Source organism: Myxocyprinus asiaticus, chromosome 5, assembly GCF_019703515.2.
Source record: "Myxocyprinus asiaticus isolate MX2 ecotype Aquarium Trade chromosome 5, UBuf_Myxa_2, whole genome shotgun sequence".
NCBI lineage: Eukaryota > Metazoa > Chordata > Actinopteri > Cypriniformes > Catostomidae > Myxocyprinus > Myxocyprinus asiaticus.
In genome coordinates, this window is record NC_059348.1 from 3,862,056 (window position 1) to 3,875,022 (window position 12,967).

The 12,967-nt window shown below is 37.3% G+C and overlaps 1 protein-coding gene across 2 annotated transcripts in view; it reads right to left on the reverse strand.

Annotated features, from left to right (window-relative positions):
* The window catches only part of cacna1eb (calcium channel, voltage-dependent, R type, alpha 1E subunit b), a 157,535-nt gene that overhangs the window by 91,907 nt on the left and 52,661 nt on the right, over positions 1-12,967 (reverse strand). For both annotated transcript variants that reach the window (XM_051697453.1, XM_051697452.1), the window contains 2 exons: positions 11,534-11,649; positions 96-149 (listed from right to left, as the gene is read on the reverse strand). In XM_051697453.1, the coding sequence (XP_051553413.1) occupies positions 96-149; positions 11,534-11,649 (170 nt within the window). The remainder of the gene's footprint in view (positions 1-95; positions 150-11,533; positions 11,650-12,967) is intronic.

Below are 12,967 nucleotides of genomic sequence, written 5' to 3' on the forward strand. Positions count from 1 at the left end.
GCATCACATTAAGAAAAAACATTTAAAAAGCAAAACAAATTGTCACCATAGAATAAAGCACTTATTTTTTGTCTCTCTTAAAATTAAAATCATACCATCTAATGCCGACCTCCCGGAATTCTTGTTTTCCTCTGCAAGCATTACTTCCTCTTAAAAAAAAAAAAAAGAAGAAGAAAAAAAACAGTTATTAAACAGGCATGCCAAAACAGATAATAACAATGTGCACACAATTCAGTTGACTCTTCATCTAATAATTAATTAGACTGATTTTTGGTTTATTTGTTTTGGTCACAAAGGAAGAACGTAATCTTTTATTTATTTTTTAATCTGTCCACTGCAATAACAGATAGTATTGATAGATTGTAAATATTATTGATTATAATAAATATGAAATATTATTGTTAATATTATTGATAGATTGTAATATTATTAATGTAAATATCTTTCAGTCTATCAAAATACTTGGTGCATCACCACTTTCGTCAGCCATGGTGAATGAATGTTTTCATAAAAAAAAAAAATAAAAAATAAAAACACACACAATGGGGCCTGGGTAGCTCAGCGAGTAAAGACACTGACTACCAACCCTGGAGTCACGGGTTCAAATCCAGGGTGTGCTGAGTGGCTCCAGCCAGGTCTCCTAAGCAACCAAATTGGCCTGTTTGCTAGGGAGGGTAGAGTCACATGGGGTAACCTCCTTGTGGTCGCTATAATGTGTGGTTCTCGCTCTCAGTGGGGTGCGTGGTGAGTTGTGTGTGGATGCTCTGGAGAACAGCATGAAGCCTACACACGCGCTATGTCTCCGCGGTAATGCGCTCAACAAGCCACGTGATAAGATATGTGGATTGACAGTCTCAGACGCGGAGGCAACTGAGATTTGTCCTCTGCCACCCAGATTGAGGCAAATCACTACACCACCATGAGGACTTAGAGTGCATTGGGAATCAGGCATTCCAAATTGGGGAGAAAAACACACAATAACATATTTGATGGTCAAAGGTAACACTCTGTGGTTTGGATGAATGGTTAAAAATGTCTTTCATACACCTGCCCATTGTAGTGGACACCAAACATCAGAGGGATAATCATCATAAGCACCTTAAAAAGTCAATGATCAACAGTTAATGCATTGACAAATCAATCATATATTTTTCGGTATTTGGCAGGCAAATATTTTTTATATATATATATGAAGGAATTTATGACAAGTTATATCAATAAGGAACGGCAATCTGTAAGCCTCTTTAAAGTGATCTGTTGTACTGTGGAACACATAAACTATTCTGAGCACAGACAGGCACATATACAAACACTCCAGTCAGTGAGTCAGTGTGACCTCTTCACTGCGTGGGAGGTTGAACAGCTTTACACACTCATGTTCACCTGAAAGTTGCTCTCAGGTGGTGGGTGGAGGGTGAAATGTGAAAAGAGTGGTGTAGGTGTAGCACACAATCAGAGCTCGATCTTTCACTGAACCTGGAAAAAGACAGTGAAACTTTGCTTGCCTGGATGAAATTATTCAGCATGTCTAAAAAACAACGAGGAAGAGTGTGATGAAAGACATTTATATTAGTGCACTGAAGAATGCTTTTCTATATACAGTATTATCTGGAAGGGTGATGGAGCAGTTGTTATGATACTGTGTATGGAAAAAACTAAAAACTAAAATACAGTGCATAGAAATACCATTTCAAAACAAGAAACTACTAGCACAGAAATCTTCTTTGGTTAATCTCACATTTCTCAATGCTCACTTTCATTAAGTTCTCATTACTTTAATACTAGTAAAATTACTATAATACTAAATCCAAATACTAATGCTTAGTTCAATAATTCATCTATGAATATAATATAACAATCTAATATTTCTAATAATAATCTTATATACTGTATAATAAATTAATCTAATATATCATATTTTTTCACTGTTTAATTATCATATAAATAATGTCACCATGTAAAAAATCTTACTAATAGGTTTCACTTCAAACAAATTAATCGTATTGAACTTAAACTTATTGAAATCTTATGTGATATCTTTATGGGTGGGAATGCAACTGCCTAGTCATTTCCTACTTTAATCTAGTATAGTAAGCCATTTGTATATGGATGCTTCTTCATCTTCGGGCAGTTTTATGTCTTAAGGATTTTTCTTTTCTTTTTGATATGTGAATATCACATTAAAACTGATAAGAAACTTTTTTACCAGGCCTTCATAATTTATTTTTGGTATTTTTCAAATGCCTTTTATGTAAATGTTTTACTGTTTTAGCCTTGTCCCAGACCCAGACTTTTAATATAAAAACAATGAAAATCCATTATAAAAAATACAAATAGTTATATATTTAAAACTATGATAATTGAAACATAAAGTGAAATAAACAAACCAATTCAAAATTTGTGTAAATATTATTTCTGTCATTTTTTATTTTTTATTTTAAATAAATGCCACACTTGTGGCATAATTTCCACCACACCAAACAATATTGCCCCTAATAAAGTACAAAAAAAAATTATTACTTATTAACCAAGTTGACAAAAGTGTCAATGAAAAGCATGCTTGAGATTAAATATGAGACAAGTACATTTACATTACATTTACATTTATGCATTTGGCAGACACTTTTATCCAAAGCGACTTACAGTGCACTTATTACAGGGACAATCCCCCTGGAGCAACCTGGAGTTAAGTGCCTTGCTCAAGGACACAATGGTGGTGGCTGTGGGGAACGAACCAGCAACCTTCTGCTTACCAGTTATGCAACTGGAACTTAAGGCCTTTTTCCCACACAACTGTGGAACAAGTAGATGAACTAAAATCAGTTTGTTGTGGTACTATATGCGTTCTGATTGAATTCTAAGCGTTGCTTTTCCACCAGGGACATGAAAGCAAGAATTTTATTTAGGCTGAATAAGCTTTGACATACACTACTGGTCAAAAGTTTTAAAACACCTACTCATTCTTTATCACTTTTCACATTTTAGAATAATAGTAAAGTCATCAAAACGATGGAATAACATAAATGGAACTATGGGAATTATGTTGTGACTAAACAAAATCCAAAATAAATCAAAACTGTGTTATATTTGAGCATCTTCAAAGTAGTCACCCTTTGCCTAGTATGTACTCTTGACATTTTCTCAACCAACTTCTTGAGGTATCACCCTGGGATGCTTTTTAAACAGTATTGAAGGAGTTCCCATCTATGTTGGGCACTTATTGGCTGCTTTTCTTTATTATTTGGTCCAAGTCATCAATTACAAAAACTGTTTTTTTTTATTTTATTTTATTTATTAAATTTTAGTTTTATAATGAAATAAATTAATATAGTGGCACAATTATATTTTTGTCTACAAAACTAATGTCAAACATTTAAGCAAATGCCTTCAGATCAAAAGATTTTTAAGATCATGAGAAACATTTCAATCATTTCAATTTGACTCGCTTCAAAACATAAACAATGGATGACTCCGTAAAAGATTTCGTGTTGATTTTATCATCCTGTTTTGTTGTGGAAAACCTCACGAAGAGACGGCTTTAACGTTACCTTCATCTCTAGTAGGGATGTGCCTGAAGCCGAATACCTTATTCGGAAAGGCACAAATAATGATTTCAAAACGAATAACGGATTCATCCTAATAATAGAAACAATATTTGTTTGACTGATTACCCAAAAAGCAAGGCTAAACCGACATTTTAAATAAACATATCCAAAATTACAAAGAAATGATGAGTCTGTGAATTCAATATTAGCCTACTAAAGTGTAAAACTTAGGAATGAAAATGGTCTCCATTAGTTGTGCACTTCTGGAGCTTGTCAAGTGTAACATTAACTAAGACACTGCATCATATAGGCTACATTTTCCACTCCTTAAAACGTCTATATTAATGTATCACACGATTCACATGTAATGATTTCCATGTATTCATTTATAAACCAACCTGAGCGCAACTTCATGACCTGAAGTGATGATTTCACATTGGAGCTCGTCTATTCACCTCTTAAATTTGACCACATTTATTTTCACATCACCGATTGAGGTAAGTACTTTATTCCAAAAAAGTTTAAATGCTCCATAAAGTCTAGATCTATTCAGAATATTCCTGCTCATGTGATACAAAGAAACTGAAACATGCGCAATCTTTTTTCCCTTCCCTTTAATCTGTACTAAATTTGAAAACATTTTTATTATTATTATTATTAGACTATTATTATTCTTTTCCCACTATTTCACTAATTCTGTACATGTAATTTAACTAAATAATTATGTCCTCCACATTATGTTAAAATATGTGTGCACAAATCAGCCTTGAGTGTAAGATTCCTGATATATTTATGGGACTTTCACCTATTTGTAGGCTATATTGATTTATTCTAACTTCTTTTAATATTTATATTTAAAGTTCACTGCAAAATGTGTGCTTGACATTCCACAGTTGCTTGACACCTCGTGCCTCAGTTAACAACATATTCTACAGTTCATGAGCCTACATATTCAGCCTTATCTAGTAAGATAAATAAAATGATAAAATAATAATATAATGAAATAACAATAGCACAATAATAATAATACTCATAGTAATAATAATTAGCATTATTTTATTAGGCTATTGTTATGAATAGGCATATACAAGGCATATTTTATTCATAGAAAATATACATGTAATAGAGTTACATTTTAAAAATGAAAAGTGTTTCATTTAGTTTTGTTGCACTTCCGATTTAAGACCCGCCCACATTCAGTTCTATCCGAATACAGAGACAGATACAGATCATTTTGCGATAGTAACAGATACAGATACAAATACAGATAATGGCTGTGCTGCACACCCCTAATCTCTAGTAAACTGCATTTTGTTTGTTGCTATATCATAACTTTGCATGATCATATGTGTGCTTCCAATAAACAATGCCACTTGAAACTATTGTGTATGGAGTTTTCTAACACTGATTTCAACTAGCAATTCAATCAATGCTGTGATTCGTAGGATAGTACTATGTACACATGACAAACATAAAAACAGTTTGCTTAAGCTTTGAGGTAAAATAAAAACATCGTTATTAGTGCATAATTAAAACAGTGAAGCTTTTAAAAGGTGCTAACAATGGTGCAAACGAGGTAAGCAGTGCAAAAAGTTAGGCAAAAAATTTAAAACACTAGTAAAACACAGTAGAACAAGCAAACTATAGACATAATACAATAAACAAACTATATACACAATAATCATGGAACGTAAATTATTTTATGATTCTTTATTCTCTTGTAGTCTTGTTTAATTTTCTTTATTTTTAATCTACATATACAGTAGTTTAATATCATCAAATTCTAACTTCAAGAGGCAATCAGATTCTATGTACACCTCGATTCTGGCCGACGTTTCAAACTCACGCTGCATTTTTTTCTCCTCCATAAATACTCAGCAGATCATGCACAGCAGCATCTGTCCGTCTAATAATTTCGATTTGAAAAGTCTACAGTAGCAACAACTCAACAAAGGTTTTAACAAAGGTTACAAACTGGACTTGTAAAAATGACCAGTATTGGCTGTCAGATGAAGCATTTTTCTTGACCAACGAGAAGCGTTTGCTGTTCTGACTCAAAATAGTTCCACTTTGCATGGTAAGTAAAACTTGCAGGGGCAGGTACTAAAAAGGTTCCTGTTTTGGTTTAGGTTTTAGTTCCACGTGGAACTGGCTCATGTGGTGAAAAAACAAAAGGAACCTGAAAAAGTTCCTGCAGTGGAAAAACGCCTTTAAACAGCTTGGCGAACAGATATCAGGCCATCACGATCCAAGATCAAACCTCACATTCTGTCACTTTCAACAGGGTTTCTCAACCTTTTGCCCACTGTGACCCATTTTTATTGAATGTCAGTCATTCATGGCCCACCAAGGGAGAAAATAAATTAATAGGTATTTAATTAATCTATTTATGTTTATATGCTTATAATATAGCATAATTTTTATAGCCCAAGTATTTTCATGAATACACAAACATTTTCAGTCATTAAACAATGACAAAAACTGTTTTTTACTCACATTAATGTGACACTTGAGACTGACTTTCTGAAATGATGATATCCAGACAAGGTAAAATTGGGGAAAGGGTGACTTGTAGTTTGGTGAATAAGCTTGCTGTTGTCAGTCTATTCCTGCTCTTTGTTTTCATTGCAGTTACTGTAGAAAATCCTGACGCAAAGAAATGTGGTGCTAAATGGTGTGAGAAACATTGTTTCTCGAGCTGCCAGTTCTAGGTATTTGATTATGGCTTATATCTACAAGGAGCACAGATCTAGCTTGCAAAATGCGAGCTGGAATCTTCCATTAGATGCAAGTTCCTTCTGTTGTGTTTGCAAATAAATGGGAAGAACAACATCCGCATCACTTGGGTCTACTGAAAAAGGATAGAGAATCCTCACATTCCTGGGTTGTACTTGCATACACAGTTTGCTGTCTTTGAAGTAGGAGCTTCTGAATTACGTACAAGTTTTCTTTTAAAAAAGGTTATATTTTTTCACAGATTGGGTTGCATTCAGTCTAGCAGGTTAACATATGCATGGAGCTAGCATGTCAATGCTATGCAAAGAGAGTAGAACTGTAACGATGCTGGCACTGGCAATGACGATGACGAAGACGATGATGATGAGAAGAACCCAAGTGCAGTTTATTAACAGACATGAAAATCCAAAAACCCTGACTACAACGTGATCAAAACATAAACGTGAAACATGAACTTGACATAAACATAACATGGCTTGACTTGGCTAGGAGCAAAACACATCCACATACATGACAAAAGACACAATGGAAAACATGAGGCTTAAATACATGGACATGGGGGAACATAAACCAATGAACAAACAGAACTGATAACAAGCTAATTAAACAATCAACCAACGAAAACATGACACATGAACATGGAGGGAAAACATGAAATCACATGACAAGGGAACAGGAACTAAACTTTTCAAAATAAAAGACATGAATCAATAAAATACACATGACATATCCCCCCCACTAAGGGGTGGCTCCCAACGCCCCAACACATAAACAAAACACGTAAAACATGACATAAATTCAAAGTTCTATAGGGAGCTGGGGGGGGTGTCTTGAGGCGTGGGGCGTGTGACCAGGGCAGAGTCCGTGGGGGGTGGAGCCATGAGAGGCTCGAGGGGCGGAGCCATGGAAGGTGGAGCCGTGAGAGTCTTGAGGGGTGGAGCCATGGAACTTGGTGCCTGGAGAGTAGCCGAAGACTCGAAGGGCCAGGGTGGAGCCGATGGCAGGGAGGACCAAGGCGGTGCTGGAGGCACGGAGGAGCAAGGCGGAGCTGGGGGATCGGAAGACTGAGGTAGAGCCGGTGGGACTGAGGACCAAGGTGGAGCCGTAGGGAGGGAGGTCCCCAGTGAAGCTGACAGATCGGAGGGACGAGGCGCAGCCAGAGGATCGGAGAGCCAAGGCGGAGCCAGGTGACCGACAGACCAAGGAGGAGCCGGAGGGCCGAGGGACCCCGGCAAAGCCGACAGGCTGAAGGACTGCAGTGGAGCCGAGGGAATGCAGAGCTGAAGCAATGTCGAGGGACCGACAGGCCAAGGCGAAGTCCAGGGCTCGGAGTGTCCAGGCGGGGTCGGAAGGCCGAAAGTTCCCCTTGCCTGCTCAGGAGAACTAAGGGTGGGAACCATCTCAAAGTCCAACTGCTCAGGTGTGGCTGTGACATGGCATGGAGCAGGCTGAGGCGTTGCTGTGACGTGGCATGGAGCAAAAGATGGCGCTAGCTCAGTGACCATGACGAGGAACTCTGGCTTGGCGACCATGACGTGAAACTCTGGCTTGGCGACCATGGCGTGGAATTCTGGCTCGGCGGCGGCCATGTCGTGGAACTCTGGCTCGGCCGCGGCCATGTCGTGGAACTCTGGCTTGGCATCCGCCTCCCCCACAGTGAACGTGGAACCAGTGATCTGTAGGGCGAGGTCGATATACTGAGCGAGGCTGAGGGAACTGCGACCGCCAGACATCAGAATGGAGATTGGCTCTCTCAGTCCAAACCGGAAACAGTCTTTGAGTGCAACCTCATTAAAGTCCACCTGGCTGGTCAGATCGCAAAAGTCCTCCACATAGTCCTCCAGGGGACGATTCCCCTGATGTAGGTGCAGAAGCCGAACTGCTGGGTTCATTATTCGGTCAAGTATTCTGTAACGATGCTGGCACTGGCAAATGATGATGATGAAGACGATGATGATGAGAAGAACCCAAGTGCAGTTTATTAACAGATGTGAAAATCCAAAAACCCTGACTACAAAGTGATCAAAACATAAATGTGAAACATGAACTTGACTTGACATAAACATACCATGGCTTGACTTGGCTAGGAGCAAAACACATTCAATACTTGACAAAAGACACAATGGAAAACATGAGGCTTAAATACATGGACATGGGGGAACATAAACCAGTGAACAAACAGAACTGATAACAAGCTAATTAAACAATCAACCAATGAAAACATGACACATGAACATGGAGGGAAAACATGAAATCACATGACAAGGGAACAGGAATGGAACTTTTCATGACATTAACCTTGTAAATAATTGACATCAGAAAATTACAGTTTCTTACTGTAATTCCACTTATGGCCGTTTATGTAAACCTGGCAATATTAACAAAATTCGACAATAGAGGTCATTGTTACCCCAAACATTGCAAATTATACAGTTCTATACTTCTAATTCTTCATTTGCTCTCATGACAGAAATAAATCTTGGGTGGGTCACGTCCCAGTGGTTGAGAAACTCTTTTAACAATGGTGTCCCCCAGGGCCCTGTCCTAGGTCCTATACTGTTTTTGTTACACACCCTCAACTGAATTACCATTTACCAAAGCAACCACATCACAAATTTGCTGACACAAGAGCCAACAATTTATCTCTTAATGTCACCAAGACAAAAGAGATAATAGCTGACATCAGGAAGTCTTAAAGGGATAGTTCACCCAAAAATGAAAATTCTATCATCATTTACTCACCCTCACGCCATCCCAGATGTGTATGACTTTCTGTATTCTGCAGAACACAAATTATGATTTTTAGAAGAAAATCTCAGCTCTGTAGGTCCACACAGTGCAAATGAATGGGTGTCAAAATTTTGATGCTCCAAAAAACACATTAATGCATCATAAAAGTAATCCATATGACTCCAATGTTTAAATCCATATCTTTTGAAGTGATATGACTAGTGTGGGTGAGAAACAGATCAATATTTATGTGCTTTTTTGCTAGAAATTATTCTCCCTGCCCAGTAGGGGCTGATATACATGACGAATGTGAATCACCAAAAACACAAGAGAAAGAATGTGAATGTAAAAGATAAAGTGGATATTGACTGAACAGGGGGGAAAATTTATAGTGAAAAACAACTTAAACTTATCGCACGTGAGGTTCTCTTCTACTGACGGATCTTCCAGCGTGAGTTCTTTTATGCACGCTGTAATAAAAAACTAAATCTTACCTTACACTTCACAGCAAATGCACTGGAGGACAGATTATATCACAGCAGGTGCACTGAAGATGATCAAACATATAATGTGTTTTTTAGATGTTTATAATGATTAATTATGATAGATAAGATGCAATCGCAATCCCACTCGCTATGCGCGCTGCCATATTTTCATTGCAATGCAACATGGGATTCGGAGTTTGTCTTATCATAGAAGCATACAAGGAGGAGCATAGAAGTTTCTAAAAAACAAGCCGTTCCACTTTCCCAGCCTCGGAAGTGGTTGTGACGGACAGAATGGGAGAAGGCTCTAGTGGACTGACTAGTTTGTATGTACTGTCTGTATGTACTGTCAGAAAACATGGCTGCAGTGCTGCATCAAAACAGTGCGCTCCGACGGTAACGGCTTCATACTTTTATTTAGTGATTGTTTGATAGTTTGTAAAATATAAAAATATAGATATTGTAATGTTGAAAAGACTATTAGAGCAGCTGGTTCATTATGACAACTGCTTCAGTCCCTCTTTTGCTGGTAAACGGCAGCACGAATGCAGATCACACCGGTTTGATCGTACGCGTCTGGTGTAATCACACCGGTTTGATCATATGTGAAAATCTATTTCTCACCCACACCAATCATATTGCTTCTGAAGACACTGATTGAAACACTGTAGTCTTATGGATTATTTTAATGCTGACTTATGTGATTTTTGGAACTTCAAATTTTTGCTACCCATTCACTTGGACCAAAGGAGCTGGGAAATTCATTTGAATTCAACAGATGAAAAAAAGTCATACACATCTGGGATGGCATAATGGTGACTAAATGATGAAAGAATTTTCATTTTTGGGTGAACTATTCCTTTAAGTGGCCCACACTCTGCTATGTGCTACATCACTGCATGATGGACACAGTCAACAGCTTCAAGTTCGAGTCCAGATCACAAAAGTCTTCTCTTGCCTACCGAACACATGCTCCTTTGTGAAGAATGCCCAGCATCTTCACTTGCTAAAAAAAACAATGTTTACAGATGTAATTATAAGCATTCTAAGCAGCAACTTCACTGTCTGGTTCAGTAAGTGATGGGCACGGATGGCAAGCTTCTGCAGATGGACAGTGATGACTGCACAGAATATTACTTGGTCATGTTTTTTTCTCCATCAAGTACAATGCAGGAAATGGCCAGCCCATGATCAAGTTAAATATTTCAACCAGACCAAATTCACATGCATCTGGACACCTAATAAGCCCTTCTGTTTACACAAATGCCATTCATCTCTTCTGAACCTATCCATCACACAAAGAACAGCAGACTCACTGGCCACACATCTGTGCAGTAATCAGACATACTTTTTCAAAATCTATCTATCTTAAACTGAATTTAAGAAATGTACTTATGCGTCTTCTCACGGTTGTAAATAACAATAGTAGCAAAATAGTGCCCTCAACTGACAACTGTTATATATCTGAATAAGCAGTTAAACCTCAATGATCTGCTTCACCTACTATACAATCTGAACATGCAAAATGATTAACAGGTAGAAAGCACATCAATGTTTTCTGATTGTCTGATCAAAAAATGTTACAGCGGCCCGTGGCCACATTTTTGTTTACACACATTTTTGTTTTCACACAGTGACAATTACCTTTGTAATCCTTCGTTGCATTCATAAATAAAGAAATGCCACTACTGATATCAACAGTTGCAGCACCCATCCTCTACTCCAACTCCTCTTTTTTCTAATTTACCAGATTACAGTTTATGGCAAAATTATATATGTGTCTGGTCATGTCAAGGCTCAAATTTCTTCATTACAAACTTCAAGTCACATCTCTAAGCATTTAACTATCCTTGTATTGCTTCACAAGAACATGTAAAGTAGTGAAATATTCCAAGTAATAATCACCGCAGACAGTGTATAAATCAGTTGGTGGAGATGATAAACTCTTCTAAAATGTTAATGACCAAATATTGTGCAATAGTCTAACTATTGCATATTTTGGATTTGAGGAAAAAGAAAATTCAAACTTGTCAGTACCTGCTCTGTCGATCCAGGCACGGTAGCCGTTGAGTTCTCTCTCCACCTGTTGCTGGCGTCTGAGCTTCATGAAGGCACGTCTGTTCTCCACCCGCTCTCTCTCTTTAGCAAATTCCCTAGATGAATATTTTAAATATGCATTGTCATTACAAGTGCACATATTCACACAACACAGTAAATGATCAACAGAAATTGTAAAATTGTAAAACAGAAAACCTGTAAATGTGTGGTCAAATGAGACTAGAGATCAGGGCCAATTCTAGGATTTCAGTGTTAGAGATGCTCAGCTCCATAACCTGTGTGTGTGTGAGCTGAGGTGGCTCACGGGAATATTCCTTGAAGTTGCGAGTTCAAATCTGAACTTTTTTCAACAAACAAATTATAATTGCATCTGTTTGAAACAATGTGTATTCTGAAAGGCACTATACAAACAAAACTGATTTGACTTGACTACAGGTACATGTTGGTTACAACAGGGCTAAAGGCAAACCTTAACCTTGCGTGACCCTGCGTCCTCATGCGTGTACATTATGGTTTGTCTTCGCTATACGCTAGGCTTAATTTCATTTCATTTAAACTGGCTGTTCTCATTTCAGGACGCTCTGGGCTGTCATTAAAGGGTTTAACTTTCAACACACTTTCATGTGACAAAACAACATGGCGCCGATCACAGCAGAGTTTGCTTTGAGAGAAACACCAACAAAACTACATCTGGTAAGAAACTTCATTAAGTTTTTACAAAGAAACCTGTTTTATTCAAAAGACTAGAGTCTCTAGTTTCATCCTATATTCTATTTTGAAAATGTTATCGATTTATCGTGAAACGGCATGCTGTTAAACACAATGACCACCGACGAGGACTATAGGACTATTTTCCCTAAGAAATCCTATATTCAATGTGTATTATCACATTGAAAATAAATGGGATCATCCAAAAGCTGAAAAATGTTGCTTTCAGAGGCAGTGATCCGGAGTTAGGATAAAATTAAAAAAAATAAAAAATAAACTATTCAAACTATTGGTTAATAGTGTAGATACAGAAGCAATAGTTTTAATGCAAAATTTGGCAACTTGAGCAAATACTTATGAGGCAGCAAAATGCTTTTTTTTTTTTTTGCTTATTCAAAATTCAAAAACCATTACAGAAAAAGGTGCACTATTTCCTGTTCATTTCAATCACATTTGGCATTTCATAATATCTAAAGTACTCTATAAACAAATAAATCTTCATTGTGATTGGATCAGTCATATGAGCCCACTTTGAACATCATACATAAATCTATTCACCCCACTTAAGAAAAACAATGTGTTTTATGGGGGAATTTAGACCCTGTAACAAGGCAGCTTTTTAACCCCAAATACTATCCTTTCACTTATTGGACAGCTATTGAAAAATGTATGATTTAATCACCTTTAACAGAACTGAAAATGACT